The sequence below is a fragment of the Cetorhinus maximus genome, chromosome 6 (assembly GCF_964194155.1).
Source record: "Cetorhinus maximus chromosome 6, sCetMax3.hap1.1, whole genome shotgun sequence".
Classification (NCBI taxonomy): domain Eukaryota; kingdom Metazoa; phylum Chordata; class Chondrichthyes; order Lamniformes; family Cetorhinidae; genus Cetorhinus; species Cetorhinus maximus.
In genome coordinates this window covers 9,188,895-9,206,183 of record NC_135884.1, presented here as the reverse complement: position 1 = coordinate 9,206,183, position 17,289 = coordinate 9,188,895, and the positions used below count along the sequence as shown (strand labels likewise).

The 17,289-nt window shown below is 40.7% G+C and overlaps 1 protein-coding gene across 2 annotated transcripts in view; it reads right to left on the bottom strand.

Annotated features, from left to right (window-relative positions):
- Window positions 1–17,289, bottom strand: part of LOC144681510 (rab GDP dissociation inhibitor alpha) — a 62,186-nt gene that overhangs the window by 27,960 nt on the left and 16,937 nt on the right. For both annotated transcript variants that reach the window (XM_078543149.1, XM_078543150.1), the window contains exon 2: window positions 6,257–6,364. In XM_078543149.1, coding sequence (XP_078399275.1) covers window positions 6,257–6,364 — 108 coding nt within the window. The remainder of the gene's footprint in view (window positions 1–6,256; window positions 6,365–17,289) is intronic.

Genomic DNA, 17,289 nt, shown 5'->3' with positions numbered 1-17,289 from the left:
TCCTCATACGTCAACCCGCCCATTCCAAGTATTAGTCTAGTAAACCTTCTCTGAACTGCTTCTAATGCATTTACATCTTTCCTTAAATAAGGAGACCAATACTGTGCACAGTACTCCAGATGTGATCTCACCAGTGCCCTGTGCAACTGAAGCATAACATCCCTACTTCTGTAATCAATTCCCCTCACAATAAATGATAATATTCTATTAGCTTTCCAAATTACTTGCTGTACCTGCATGCTACCCTTTTGCGATTCATACACTAGGACACCCAAATCCCTCTGCAACCTCTCATCATTTAGATAATATGCTTATTTTTTTATTCTTCCTGCTAAAATGGACAATTTCACATTTGCCCACATTACACTCCATTTGCCAGATCTTTGCCCACTCACTTAACCTATGTCACTTTGTAGCCTACTTACATCTTCTTCTCAACTTACTTTCCTACCTATCTTTGTGTTCTCAGCAAATTTAGCAACCATACCATCTATACCTTCATCCAAGTCATTTATATAAATTGTAAAATGTTGAGGCCCCAGCACTGATCCTAGTGGCATACCATTCATTTACGTCAACCTGAGAGGGCAGAGAAGGCCTTAGTTTAATATCTCATCCAAATGTCAGCACCTCTGACAGTGCAGGGCTCCTTCAGTACTGTACCGGAGTGTCAGACCAGATAATGTGCTCTGGAGTCGTTCCTGAACGCACAACTTTAGACTCAAGCAAAAGTGCTACCTAATAAGCCACAGCTGGACTGCAATTCCTCACAGTAATATCCAAATTTCAATTATACCACCGTGTGCACATGCTGAATGAAGACTAGGCACTTCCCAATGGGAAGTGTAAAGAGAAATAACAGCTCTATAAAAAAAACAGTTCTACTTTAGCAGAGCCTGTTTCAGTTGTCTGAATCATGACCCTTGTAAAATTCCTGAGGTTGGAAGGACTAAACATGTCAGCACCCTGTAGCATATTATAAAAATCTACAGGTGCAAGTATCCAGTCTGTTGTAATGTTATCTCCAGTGTGGAGTTGATGATGAAATGGGTATTTGGAATTAATCCTATATTACGAGTTCACCCTGAAGGCTCTGTGGATAAGTATTGTATGTTGTGCAATTGAAGCATAGGCCCAGAAGGTTTCCACCCCTATTCTATGCTGTGTTAGTTGTCAGCTTAATTCAGTCAACCAGATCATGTTCCAGCACCACTTGGACTTGGCCTGCTTTACTCCTGTGAACTAGTAGTAGCACATGCACCAATAGAAACATAAAAATAAATCCTACAATTATACCATGCTAAAAAAGGAGAAATAAGTGCAACAGGTTGAGATCAATGAACCTCATGAGCAAATGCTTCTTTGACACTAGAAACCATTACATTAGTTATGACTGCTGACTGCCTAATGCGAAAAGAACATCTTCCATCCTCTTTCATTCAACCTGTAATAGCCAAGTTCTAAAATTCAACAAAAGCAGTGAATAGTCTTGGTTTAGGACACCTCTCTCTCACTTCAACAACAATTTATAATTATATGGCACCCAAATGTCCCAAGGCACTTCACAGAAGCATTATAAAACAAAGTATGACACTGAGCCACACAAGAACATATTAGGTCAGATCATAAGAAATGGAAGCAGGATTAGGCCATTCAGTCCATTGAGCCTGCTCCATCATTGAATAAGATCATGGCTGAACCGATAACTCCACTTTCCTGTATGATCCCATAACCCTCAACTCCCTCGTAGATCAAAAATCTGAATATATTCAAGGCTGAGTTGGACAATAACCCAGCCTGCTCTCTGGGGAAGAGAATTCCAAACACTAATGACCCCAGAGAAGAAATTCTTCTCATCTCAGCTGTGAATGCGAGACCTCTTACTTTGAAACTGTGCCCTCCTAGTTCGAGATTCCCCCAGGAGAACAAAGATCCTCTCAGCATCTACCCTGTCAAACCTCTCCGAATCTTAAACGTTTCAATAAGACCAATTCTCGTTCTTCTAAACTCCAATGGGTATAGGCTCAACCTGCTCAACTTTTCCTCATAAGACAAACGCTTTAACCCAGGAATCTGCTTAGCGAATCTTCTCTGAACAGTTTCCAATGCAACTATGTCTCTCCCTTAAGTAAGGAGACCAAAACTACACACAGTACTCTGGATGCAGTCTCACACCAATGCCCTGTACAGTTATACCAAGACTTCCCCCCTTTTATACTCCAGCCCCCTTGCAATAAAGGTCAACATTCCATTTGCCTTCCTAATTACTTGCTGTGCCTGCATGCTAACCTTTTGAGATTTGTGTACAAGGATAATCAGATCTCTCTGTACTGCAGCATTCTGCTGTCTCTCTCCGTTTAAATAATATTCTGCTATTCTATTCTTCCTGCCAAAGTTGACAACCTCACATTTTCCCACATTATACTCCAACTGTCAAATTTTTGCCCATTCACTTAACCTATTAATACCCCTTTTGCAGACTCTTGTGTCCTCCTCAAGGGTCTGTGCTGGGGCCTCAACTTTTTACAATTTAGATCAATGACTTAGGTGAAGGGACTGAAGACATGGTAGCTAAATTTGCAGATGACACAAAGATAGATGGGCAAGTATGTTGTGAAGAGGACATAAGGAGGTTGCAGATGGATATAGATAGCTTCAGTCAGTGCGCAGAAATATGGCAGATAGAGTATAAAGTGGGAAAATGTGAAGTTGTTCACTTTGGCAGGAAGAATAAAAAAGCTGCAGAATTTTGAGCTGCTGAGGGATCTAGGTGTTCTAGTGCATGAGTCACAAAAAGTTAGTATGCAGGCATAGCAAGTAATTAAGGCAGCTAATGGAATGCTATCCTTTATTACGAGAGAAATTGAACATAAAAGTAACAATGTTATGCTTCAGTTTTGCAGGGCATTTGTGAAGCCGCATCTTGAATAGTGCGTGTAGTTTTGGTCTCCTTATTTAAGGAAGAATGTAAATGTGCTTGAGACGGTTCAGAGGCGGTTATGAGGAATGGCTAAACAGACTGTTTCCACTGGAGTTTAGAAGAGTGAGGGGTGACTTGATTGAAGCATATAAGATCCTGAACGGTTTTGACAAGGTGGACGTAGAAGGGATGCTTCCTATTGCGGGTGTGTCCAGAATTAGGGGCCACTGTTTTAAAATTAGGGGTCACCCTTTTAGGGCAGAGATGAGGAGAATTTCTTTCTCTGACGGTTGTGCGACTTTGGAACTCTCTGCCTCAGAAGGTGGTGGAGCCGGGGTCATTGAATATTTTTAAGGCAGAGGTGGATTGATTCCCTTGCCAAACAAGAATCTAAGGTTATCAGGGGTAGATGGGAGTGTGGGATTTTAAACACAAACAAAGCAGCCATGATCTTAATGAATGGCAGAACAGGCTCAGTGGCCGAATGGCCTACATCTGCTCCTATTTAGTATGCTCATATGTTTGTAAACTTGTTTTCCCACTATTTTTGTGTCACCAGCAAATATGGCTACAATACAGTTGGTCCCTTCATCCAAGTCATTAGGTTGTAAATAGATGACCAAATGTTTGGTCAAAAAGGTAGGTTTTAAGGAGTGACTTAAAGGAGGAAATCAAGGTAGGAAAGTGCAGAGGGGGAATTCCAGAGCTTGGGGCAGAGGCAGCTGAAGGTACAATCACCAATGGTGGAGTTGTTATAATTAGGAACGCACAAGAGGGCAAAATTAGAAGAACTGTTATGATGCGGCAGATGATGTGTGCCAGGTGGACCATATCCATGAGGGAAACTTGATCGTGCTATCACAACGGTTTTGCAATTTGTATTTATTTCAAAGCATGTGCACTGAATTCAGAAGTAATAAGTCCACCAAGACTTTGAGATTTTTTAAAAGCTAAATTAAAATATTGTCATGAAAATATAATAATTCTTATAATAATATTATGTATCGTAAAGGTAGGTTAATAGCGGGGTTTGGATAGTTTCTCTGTGTGTGTGTGGGATTTAATTGAATTGGAAGCAACTGGTCTGGAGGCTTCCAGTCATCAACAAGAAGCTAGGTTTGAAATGCTAAATATGCAAACATGGCTGAAGTTTTAGAATGTGAGGTGTAAGGAAAATTTGCGTTTTTAGATAAATTAGTTTAGTTTAAATTTCAAAGAGACGGTAGGATGTTACACCTAGCCAGAAGAAGCCAAGCCAAACAGTGCGTTTATTTTTCCCAAAGGTTACTGATAAAATTAGTACTATGAAAAGATTTGTATTATGAGAGGGTTAAAGTTCCAAAGACATGTCGGAACAATGGACTTTACATTGAAAAGGGAGAAACACGTGTGAAGGAGAGAAGGCTATGTGTAAGAAGAGAAGGGATTCTAAGATCTAACACAAGTGTGAAAAACCTCCAGCATCTGTGCATCAAGTTGCTGTCTACAGGAACCGAAGCTGAGAAATCTAACTTTGAATTCCACTGTCCAGGGCATTGTTTAACTTTGCCTGGATCTGTTTAAATCTTATTGTTCTTTACTGTTGCCTTAACGGAGGAGTAACTGGAAGCCAGATTAATTAGGAGTTTTAGGAGTTATTATAGTAGTAATTTGTAAACCTATGTGTTTGAACTCTTTTCTTCTGTTAATAAATGTTAAATTTAGTTTTCTACAAAACCTCAAGTGTTGGTAGACTTATTAACTCTGAATTCAGAATACAAAGTGCAAAACAGTTGTGACTGCGTGATCAGGTTTCCCTCATGGGTTTGATCCGTCTGGCACACATCATCTGCCACGTCATAACAATATTTATTAACAAAAGATTTCAAGTGCATACATAGGACTACAAATTACTACTGTAGTAACTCCTAAAATTCCTAATTAAGCTGACTCCCAGTTACACCCCCTCTATGGCAACGATCTCAAACAGATTCTAGATTTTAAACAAATCCAGCAAATTAACACAATACCCTGGACAGTGGAATTCCAAATGGCTTTCTCTAGCTTCAGTTTCAGTAGACAGAAGGCTTATGCACAAATACTGGAGGCTTCATTAAGGCTACTTCACACACTTCTGTTAGATCTCACAATGCCTTCCCCTGACACATAGCTTCATTTTCCTTTATATGTTTCTCTCTTCTTAATATGTAAATTCTATTGGTTAATATGTCTTTGAAACTGTATCTTCCTCACAATATAAAAGCTTTCACGTTGCTGCTATTTATTGTTAGTAACCTAAGGAAAAATAAACACATTCCTTAGCCTTGCTTATCTGGCTCTTTGTAAACAGACTGAGATCCCTTTGAAATCCAAATCTCCCTTCATCTATCTAAAAATGCAAATTCCCTTTATACCTTGCATGCTAAGCCAGCATCCATATTTATCATTAGCATATCAAGCACCTAGCTTGATATACAAACCAAATCTTAAGTGTGTCTGCCTCAGTCAGAAAATCCAAACAATAGCAAGTTGAGAATGCATAAAACTGAACAGCAGAACCTAAGAAAACCTAAGTCAGAGAAGGTCATTCAGGCTCAGTCCTGCTCCATTTAGTGCTCATGCATGACAATTGTAATGCATTTGCCTGCCACACTTCCTGTTGGCCTTCTATTCACCTTCTTTCCTTTATGGGACATTTAGTTGTGATACACAGCTGAAGACTTTGTAAGATCCTGAATTGGATATTGTCGGTTTTACTGTGATCCAATCAGACAGCATGCTGACTGCAGACTTATTTAACCTGTGGGAGAATTAGGGGACACTATCATGTCAAAAAACTGACTGGATTGTAATTTTCATGACTTGAAAAGGGGAAATGGAACAACAATGTGAACCAAGAGAGAAAGTTTTGAGAAGGCACAGTCACCTGAAAAGAGATGAACAAAGTTGGCATTTTAGGTAGGGCTTCTCATTAGGAGAAGCAATGTCAGGATGGAGAAATCCCTTTGTGTAACTGACAGGTATAGACACCTTTAATAAGTTCACAAGACAGAAAGAGGGGAGAGGATTCAAAAGGCAGAGGTCATATATGCAGATATGCTAAATATTTTTACAAGAAGGTAGCAAAAAGATATAATTGTTAGTGACAGGTTATTGAAATGTTGTAAAATGCTGCATATTGTGGAAGCATTATCTGATATTGCATCTGCTAAAACTTAAACAATCCCAGCAGTCACTACTGGGACTGTGTAGATAGTTGTCCAAACAGACAGTTCCAAGGTGGGTGATAATAGCATTAAAGACTGTATGCATTTTTTTTTAAAAAGACAAAAGGAAAGAAAAACAGTATTTCCTTACGTCCTCCAGAGGAGTTATCGATGCACTTTCTCCTCCATAGTAAGAATTCCGGTCCATGTGGAGTACCTTCTTCCCATTCACAGACATGATACCAGACAAGATACATTCCTTTAAAACAAAGCAGAGATAGAATGAAACACCTGAAGAAAAAAAAATTGAGACTGCTTTTAGGTTGGAAAAGGTGAGGGGTTAGGGAAAGCACACAAGAACACAAAAATGTGTATTTATATAATGATTTATCAGATCCTCAGGACACTGCAAAGCACAATGCATCCAAACAATTACTCGCTCAAGTGCAGGTTGATGATGATCATCATTCTTGGCTGGCAGTTTATGCACAACAAGATCCCATTCAAACAGCAAGTTAGATTAACAACCAGTTAATCTGTTTTTACTTTAGTGCTGGATGAGGGATGAATTTTAGCCAGGACACCAGGAGAAGCCCTGTGGAGAGGTGGAAAGGATGAGAGGTCGCAAACAGGAAATGTTGGAGGACATTTAGCCTGTGATGTGATTGGAATGGTTAAACAATGAATACATCTGTGGTGGTGTGGGGGGAAGAGAATTGAGACAGACATTGTATTCTTCCTTCAATAATGTGAGGAATATTTTCTGCCCATGGTCTTGGTTTAACATCTTATCCAAAAGACAACTGCTGCTATGCTAAAGCACTGCACAATGTCAGCCTATATTATGCGCTCAACCAGGCATGGGGCTTGATTCCATTAACATTCTTCATCTATTCTGAGGTGGAAGCCCACCCTCCATTGCTACATCTGCTTCCAACAAGTTCAATTGTCAGTAATACCATTGGCTGACACTACAGGAGTGTTGTGCCCCAGATTGGTCATAAGCCCATAATATCACTGCCCATTCCCATTACATGCTGAATTTTCAACCATGGATTTAGCCTCTAGTGGAGTTGCCAAATGGTGGTTAGGCAATTCCCCACTAGGTCTGAATGAGAGAGTTTGTGGTGAGGGCTGAGATGGTGGTCCATTCCTTCTTTATAGCTGCTTACACAGGGCTTCAGAAGGTTCAAAAGGCCTACAAGGGAAATACCAACATGCACCAGGTAATGACAGTCCACTAACTAGTTTGAATATGAAGCCCAACTAACCGTTCTTCTTGTTTATAAATACACTTTGTGACGACAAATTCCACAACATCAGCAAAACTTCACTGCAATGAAGATGGCACATGGTTCTTAGGAGCCTTCTGGTAACAAAGTAGGTGCCATTAAGGACACAGTACTATACCAACAGGTGAAACCAATTCAAAGATGGCCCACTTATTGCAGTGACACAGTTGAGCTGTAAGCATCTCAGACTCTGGAAAGGCAATGCTGAGCCAACAAAGTAAGCCAGAACGAAAGCTAGCAATCAAGAGGATGTGCAGCTTACACATTGAAGACCAGGACAAAGAGGATTCCCTTCTCTTAACAAAAAAAACTTCAACTGAACAGGCAGGCTTTAATGTCTCAGATGAAAGATGGAAGTTCAGACAATGATGAAATGGAACATCATCCTAGATTATGTGTTCAATTCCTAGGGTGAGGCTTAAACCCACAATGCTCTGATTCAAAATGGAGAGTGCCACCAACTGAGTATTTTGGGACAGTCCCTCTTCTAGACACTAGCTTCAAACTAGCCCAAAAATGATAAGTCAGGACAAGACTTATTTTACCTCCTTGTTATTAGAAGATGTGAGCACACCGTTTAAAAATGTCTGTAACTCAGCATAACAGAGATCATGAAGCTTAATTGATAAATGAGCGTTGGTGTGGTATGCCAAATCACTCTTTCATGTCAAATATTTTATTTAACATTACTGGGCAATGCTGCAACTGCCATAAAGCATACAATGCAAATAAAAGATTAAGAACTGCTAACAAGACTCAAACCAGGATGCAGACGAACAATGGCTGGTGTCCCTATCTGTAATCTTTATGCCAGCTGAATCAACTCTATCTAAATGTAGAGTCAGCAGTTAAAGGGCCAACCGGAGTTACTACTGATGTATTGGGGACCATTCTCAACTGGTTTCCCAGGTGAAAGGTTGAAATCAATTCAATGAAAAGCAGGCAGTTGATCAGCAATGCCAGTTTTAGAGCTGGACAGTAAGTTGCAAAATCTATCCCAACCGGTTTCAGTTGGTCCTGATTACTTGTCTCGTGTATTCAGGTCATTTAGGTTCCCCTACTGGCCCAAAAACAATGCAATTGTTTGGTTAGGTCCCTCAGTGACACAACAAATTTGCAGTTTTGGTCTGTTCATTTGTCTGAAAAAAAAAGCCTTTAGGGCTGAACTGAGATAATTAGGATCTGACTTAAAACATCAAATAAAGCCAGAAAATGCAGGAAAACTACAGGTTAGCCAGCATGTGGAACAGTCGCTGTTCACATGGGGCCTTCAATGAAATGTTATGAAATGTGTTCTCTCTTTCCGATACTGTCTGACCTGCTGTGTACTCCCACATACAAATACAACCTGCTTGAAAAACAACTTGCACTATGACAAGTAGAAGAATGAAAAATGATCCCCACAAAAAGGTACAATGCAATAGTCCTTTGTTGTGATCTCAGCTGATGTTACTACTGGATAAGTCAGATCCCCGGGTAGAACTTGGCTTGATAGATCTTAACTTTTATTTTTTGTTTAAAAACATGGAGGACGGCTAATGAACAGTCACAGAGTCTGCTGATATACTTTCAACAAAAGAATAAAACATTTATTAAACAAGAAAAAGATTAACTATATTACACTACTCCTTCACCCACAATCATACCTTTACAGATATACACAGATTTGTAAGAATAGGACAAGTTACAAAAAATCTCTTATACTCTAATGTTCACAGTAAGTATACAGTCCATGTAAACCAATGGGTGACCTGTCAGACACACTACACTCTGGAACGAAGTGACAGATGCCAAGGATTTCTCATGAACTCTCCCTAGACGCTCGTCACACTGTGAGCCCACCCATCTCAGCGAACACCATCTTTCGCATGAGGGTTTCCAATCTCCACTCTCGAAGAACTCGCCTTGGAATTTTCTCCAAAGCTACGCTTTCACTTGGACGTCTTCAACAGGAATCCAGTTCCAGGGTTTCTATCTCCTTTTGATGTTCCTCTCCCCTAGATCGCCACATGCTTTCAAGCTTCGCCTTCCATGAGCTCTGATACTCAGAACACCACTGCTTCACAGGCCCGTAGTAAGGAGTCACCCACCTTTGGCTATCTCCTCAGATCTTCTGGCCTCTCACAAGCCCACTTTGCCTCGATTCTGCTCCCTTGCAGCTTTCTCTCTTTAATTCGGAGCCTTTTCCTCTGTTCCTTACTTTAACTTGATTGAATAGGATCTTGTTTTAGATTTCTGCCCTTGTCCTTTGGCTTAACTTAAAGGTCTTCTTGGGACTTTTCTAATTTTCCTTTAGGGCCTGCTCCCTGCAGTTCCCTCTCCCAGTAGACTGCTGACAGCCTGGCATCTCCCTTGAGATCCAGAACTCACTTAACACTCACTGTTACTTTAACTTTAGAGCAACTCATCTAAGATTCTTAGAGAGAGATGTAAACTGCTTCCTCCACCTTAGAGCAATACACCAACTGAACTCAAACTGTTTTTCTGTTTCTCTGTCTCTCTGGGCCCCCTGTTGCTAGGCAGCAACACAGTTTTCCCTCCCTTGTTTTAACTTCCTTAAACCATTTCAAGAGTCATAAAACCTCATTAAAATGCAGGTATACAAACAAACCCACAGACTTGGAAGTAACATTCTAAAGTGAAACGAAAACCCATCTCACTTAATACACATGCAAAATATAAATTAAACTTAAAGCTATAGCTTATTCCTAACACCCACCAATGCAGATATAATTCACTTAAAACTATTTCTAGTTCCTAACACCTTCAAGGTAGCATTTCTTGGAATAGTATGACACAAGCTCACATTCACAGTGCTCTACAGGGAGAGTTCCTGCTTTCTGCTGCACGAAAGATGCAAATGTCAGCTATGCCAACCTGACCCACTCTGCACACTTCTCATGATTTCATCTTTTTTGCCAGTGTTCAATGGATGAGGTTTTCAGCTATGTTTGGAAGAAACCACCAGCCTGGTCTCTTGGCAAAAAAGGATGAATGATACATAAAGATTCAAGGAGGGGAAAAAATAAAATAAAATAATAAACAGCAGGCTTCTGAAGATTTGGTTAAAGCCAGCCCAATGATGCCGAAATTAAATCAGAACTGACTTAATAGTAGATTTCAAATAAATACAAAATTCTTCATTGCAAAATCCTCACATCTCCTCAATTTGTAACATTTAAAAAGATATTGCATTTGACATGTCTATAAATACTGTTGACATGCAAGGCCATTTTAGATATAGAGATGGTAACCTGGAGGCTACAGGAGCAGATTAAAGTGGCTTAATTGTAGCCATGTATTTAGAAAAAGGAGAACAGAGGTCCTGGGAACCAGTACAAACACAGAGCTGATGTGATTATGTTGCAATGATGCACTTAATAACAGCAGCTGTTTCTAGTATTGACCTTCGCAATATGTTGAATGCAGAAAGAAAATCTGCTCCTATTACATCCTTTCTTAGGAAAGCTTATGTAAAACTGTATAATACTGTACGACTGTATGAAATAGGAAGTTTTTCCACCTGTCCTAGGTTTCTGACTTTTGCTGGGGTACAGTTCCAAAGGCAGCAGGTGCCCTCTGGTATCCTTCCTAAGTGAGCATTGTCTACATAAACAATTTCTATCAAAGGTTATTAAACAGCTGATAAATTACACTTGTTGGAAAGTACGTGGGGTCTGACAATAATGTTCAATCCATACACAATATCCAAGCTGATTTGTTCCCCCACTAGTTTTTCTTTTCTAACCCTAAGGACAGAGATGTCAACCATAGCTCCCCTCCTGCTTCCTCAGTTGAGAGCTGCTAACATAGCAGAGAAGGATATTCAGACCTGGATGGCTTTGTACAACACCATAAAAATGAAGGCTTCTATTAAACCATTGGGGAAAGCTCAAAACCTTTTCTTAAATGCCTCACCAACATTTTCAAAAGTAGAGAGAGCAAGACTAGCTTACTCTCTGGGACCACCCAGATGCTTATTAATAGATTTGCTGTCGACAGAGATTATTTACTTATTAATATACTTAACCTGCTTCCTCCACCTTAGAGCATAATCATCAACTGAACTCAAACTGTTTTCAGTTTCTCTGTCACTGTGGCCCCCCTGTTGCTAGGCAACAACACAGTTTTCTCTCCCTTGTTTTAACTTCCTTAAACCATTTCAAGGGTCATAAAACCTCATTAAAATGGAAGTATATAAATAAACCCACAGACTTGGAGGCAACATTATAAGATTAGATAGTAGAACTCAGTAGTTGCAGGAGTTGCATCCAGGAGGGGTTTGGAAGCAGTGCCAATCCAGGTGTTTCAGTAATAAGAATCAGTATCCATACCCAACTTAATTAATTTACATAGATGACAAGCATTCATGAAACTCGATGCAAATTAATTCAATTTGATTTCAAATCAGAGGAGACATCAAATCTGAGGAAGCAGCTCAGGAGCCACAAAATGAATTGGACAAAGTATGTAAGTGGGCAGAGCAGCAACAAATGGAAGTTAAAGATAATCAAGTATTGTACACATAAGAGAAACGAGCACAAGCTAAATGCTCTGTGTTGAAATATTGAAAAATGAAATTAGAAGAACTAGATCTGTTAGTAGGATCAATAAGCAGTCACCACTTACAGCAGCAATCAAAGCAAATAGAATACAACACAGGACAATGACATACAAGTCAGAGGGAGCCTTACTCAAACTTCAGTATTCTGGTTATACCACATCTTCAGTACCAAGTCTATTCCTAATCAACAAGCCCTGAAGGAAGTTCAGAAAATAGCCACAAGGCTGATTCTGAGCACAGTTTTGATGTATGATGAAAAACTGCGAAGCCTGGAAATTTTACGTCCATCTGAGGAGTGGTGGGCAGGAACTTGGTTTAGCTTCTTAACCGAAAGACAGTACCTCAGACAGTGCAGCAACGAGACAGAGTTAGGCTAGATTAAATGCTGAGTCTTTGGAATAGGGTTTGCACCCACAACCTTTTGACAAAAGGCAAGAGTGCTACCATTGAGCCAAGGTGTACACCAGTTCCATTCTATTCCTATCTGTAGAACTTGGACATGTGCAAGTTGGCTGGCACTTCTGCCAATATAACAGCAGTCAATGCACCTCAACTGTACTTAATTGGTTGTAACTGTTTTAGGACATCCTCAGGACAAGATAAAAACAAAATTTTACTCCTCTCTTTCTTGCACAAAGTAGAGACCCAGACTTTAAGAGGTTAATGCCCTTCTCATCACCTGATCCATTACTTCTATTTTACAAATCTTTCAGGCATTTCCACAACACAATAGTACTAATTAGAAATAATGTAATGGAAAGTGATTTTTTTTTTAAAAAAGAAAAATCTGCTTACCAAAATGGTGAAGGTCTGTTCTCAAGAATGGAATATTTTCCACCTAAGACATCAAGAACTCCCACATCAGCAATAGCTTCCTGTACCTTTCCCAAAAACCTGCTTCAGCTCCAACCTCAGTAAAGCAACCAATACAAAGTCTCCCCTGCACCCTACAATCTTACATCCAAGTGAAATTGCCAGTTTGTTTAAACAAGAATTCACAAGTCATTTTTCTTGTCCATAAGATGTTCATACTGTCTGTTCAATCAAGAATCAAGAGCAGAATGACACAAGTAGCTAAACAATGTCCTTGTGTTGCCAGTTTTAATGATTCCAGGCGTTGTCAAAATTTACTTGTGTCAGTGTCTCCGATACATACTGACACATGCCAAGAAAACCTGTCCTAACCTCTGAAACCCGGTCAGCTTCATTATCATAGCAATTATGAAAAAAATCAATATATAGCTACAGATAGATCATGGTCAGTCAATAAACAAACAAAAACAGTTCTCAAGACACTTTTAAAAAATTCATTCATGGGATGTGGGTATTGCTGGCTTTGCAGTATTTATTGCTCATCCCCGATTGCCTTTGAAGTGGTGAGCTCCCTTCTTGAACAGCTGCAGTCCATATGATGTATGTACACTCAGCACGGTTAGAGAGGGAGTTCCAGGATTTTGATCCAGCGACAGTGAAGGGACAGCGATATTATTTTCAAGTCAGAATGGTGAGTGGCTTGGAGCGGAATTTCAAGGTCGTGGTGTTCCCATGCATCTGCTGCCCTTTACCTTCAAGATGGTAGCAGTCATGGGCTTGGAAGATGCTGTCGAAGGAGCATTGGTGAGTTCCTGCAGTGCATCCTGTAGATGGCACCCACTGCTGCCACTGTGCATCGGTGGTAGAGGGAGTGAATGTTTGTGCATGTGGCGCCAATCAAGCGGGCTTCTTTGTCCTAGATGGCGTTGAACTTCTTGAGTGTTGTTGGAGCTGCACTCATCCAGGCATGTGGAGTATTCCATCGCACTCCTGACATATGCCTTGTAGGTGGTGGGCAGGCTTTGGGGAGTCAGGAGGTGAGTTACTCGCTGCAGGATTCCTAGCCTCTGACCTGCTCTTGTAGCCACAGTATTTATATGGCTAGTCCAGTTCAGTTTCTGGTCAATATTAATCTTCCAGGATAGTGGAGTATTCAGCAATAATAATGCCATTGAATATCAAGGGGCGATGGTTGGATTCTCTCTTGTTGGAGATGGTCATTGCCTGACACTTGTGTGGCGTCAATGTTACTTGTCACTTGTCAGCCCAATCCTGGATATTATCCAGGTCTTGCTGCATTTGGACATGGGCTGCTTCAATATCTAAGGAGCCACGAATGGTGCTGAACACTGGAGATGTTCGCTGATGATTGCACACTTCTGACCTTGCTGAAGATGGTTGGGCCTAGGACACTACCCTGAGGAACTCCTGCAACGATGACCTGGAACTGAGATGAAGGACCTCCAACAACCACAACCATCTTCTTTTGTGCTAGGTATGACTCCAACTAGCAGAGAGTTTCCCCTGATTCCCACTGATTCCAGTTTTGCTACGGCTCCTTGATGCCACACTCGGTCAAATGCTGCCTCGATGTCAAGGGCAGTCACTCTCACTTCACCTCTGGAGTTCTGCTCTTTTATCTATGTTTGAATCGTGGTTGTAATGAGGTCAGGAGCTGAGTGGCCCCGGTGGAACTCAAACTGAGCATCAGTGAGCAGGTTATTGCTAATCAAGTGCTGCTTGATAGCACTATTGATGATCCCTTCCATTACTTTACTGATGATCGAGAGCAGACTGACGGGGCGGTAATTGGTCGGGTTGGATTTGTCCAACTTTTGGTGGACAGGACGTGCCTGGGTAATTTTCCACATTGTCGGATAGGTACCAGTGTTGTAGCTGTACTGGAACAGCGTGGCTAGGGGCCTGGCACGTTCTGGAGCACAAGTCTTCAGTACTATTGCCGGAATATTGTCAGGCCCCATAGCCTTTGCAGTATCCAGTGCCTTCAGCTGTTTCTTGATATCACGTGAAGTGAATTGAATTGGCTGAAGACTGGTATCTGTGATGCTGGGAACCCCCAGAAGAGGCAGAAGTGAATCATCCACTCAGCACTTCTGGCTGAAGATTGTTACAAATGCTTCAGCCTTATCTTTTGCATTGATGTGCTGGGCTTCCCCATTATTGAGGATGGGGATATTTGTGGAGCCTCCTCCCCAGTGAGTTATTTAATTGTCTATCACCATTCACGACTGGTGGCGACAGGACTGCAGGGCTCAGATCTGATCGATTGGTTGTGGGATCGCTTAGCTCTGTCTACAGCTTACTGCTTATGCTGTTTGACACGCAAGTTGTCCTATGTTGCTGCTTCACGAGGTTGTTAACTCGTTTTTAGGTATGCCTGGTGCTGCTCTTGGCATGCTCTCCTGCATTCTTCATTGAACCAGGGATGATCCCCTGGCTTGGTGGTAATGGTAGAGTGGGGGACATGCCCAGGCCATGAAGTTAAAGATTGTGTTTAAATACAATTCTGCTGCTGTTGGTTGCCTCATGGTTGCCCAATCTTGCATTGCTAGATCTGTTCGAAATCTATCCCATTTTGCACAGTGGTAGTGCCACACAACCCTATGGAGGGTATTCTCAATGTGGGTTAAAGTCAGCACCAGACACAGAATTCGGACACGTTTACAGATTTTGTTGAGATATCCAGTTTGAAAATCTACAATCCTATACAAGGTTTTACTGTCACTGGCTGATTTCCTTAGGTAATGCACATGGGGTATGATTGCAATGTTTAGCTGCCAGAGACAGCCCCTTTAAGGCCATTGCTCACCATCTTGGTGAGGAAATGGTCTCAGAGATCAATTAGAGGCTAACTGTTATTCAAGGTTTTGCAGATTGGCAGCGACTTGTCTTCTCTTTATTTTCTCAGCAACTTCTTCAGGTAACCTCAAGGTCAGAAAATGCAGGAAGTACAGATTTTTTCTATTTTTTTTAAATAAAGAGACTATATAAAACACCAAATCATAATGGAATATGAGGCATGATGGATCTTCTGAAATCTTTTTATAAAATTGGGCATTGAGGATTTAAAAGTCTCAATGAAATAAAGCAACAGTGCAGATGCAGCCCTACCTGGTACAACAATATGTTGAGACATATATAATTCCAACTTACATTTAAAGAAAAAGCACACCTTCTTTTCACTGACCTAATGAATTGCCCTGCAAGACAGATCACCAGCTGTTAATGCCCTTTTAAAAGAAGTATCCTTCTGCTGTATGACTTGTTTCCATGGCAGCCATCCAATGTATAGTGTGGCCCAATGATACAGCTCAACACACAGATGTCCACCTGCTGCCTCACTGTTTACAGGAGCAACACCGACAGGCAGTCTGGCAATCAAGATTCTTATGTAAATCTGATCCCTGTGAGGTACAATGAGCACATCACCCATCAATGGCACAGAGGTGGGTTTAGGAGAGAATTATCTTGGCAATACGTTCTCTCTTGCACGGCCAGTGACGTACGCAACACTAATACCTAGTCTAAGAACAGTTAAGACTCTTACTAGCTGTTTAGAGGGAGAACATGACAGTACAGAGAATAGTGCATCAGAGCCCCACAGCTTTCACCCAGTCATTAATTTTTTAACAAAGTCAAACAAAATTCAACACTCTCTGGCAAGTTTCAGTCATTTGGATTGAGCCTCACTAATTTTGGTTTTGAAAGAAAAAGCAGTGCCACCTCATCTCATTCCTGAAAATTAACTCTGTACCATACATTCAAATGGTTTGGATATCACTCCTTTAAATCACAGATGTCACTGCTAATATTTCCTCAATGTTGACAAATCCAATCCAATAGTAAATGGATCTTGGGTACCAAATTATTGCCCAGTTGTCATGAGACCCTCAAGAACTTAGATTCCAGCCCCACAAAGCCCAGCCAATCGAGTTCTATTTCTTGTCCTGATTACATTTTATGGGTTCAGAGGATTGGAAGGGGATGTTCTTGATGCTGTTGCATCATTGGTGGCACGATCAAGAATTTAGGATATAGCCATTAATGAGGCAATCACACCAAAGACAGCCTTTCCCAAAGAACCACCAACCTCACCAAGTAAGACATCATTCTAACTTAGATATTAATCATTCCTTCATCATCACTCACTCAGAATTCTGGAATTCCATACTGAACATGATTGTGGAAGCATCAGTAACAGAGCAATTCAATATAATGGTTCACTTACTACCACCATCTTCTCAAAGCATCTCAGGATGGGCAGTACTACAGTCACCCATGCTTTGGAAATAATTAATACTTAAGTGCCAAAATCTGTTAGCATCTGCAAATTAACAGGTCCATCAGTGTCTTATCACATGCCAAATAGCCCATTAAGACAAAATGCTTAAACTCTTATTAGATGTATCAATTAAAAAGTGTAGGAAGTAATTTCAATATACAAACACTAAAATGAGGTAGTGTTTTAAAAACACAAGCACTTCCAGCAGGTAC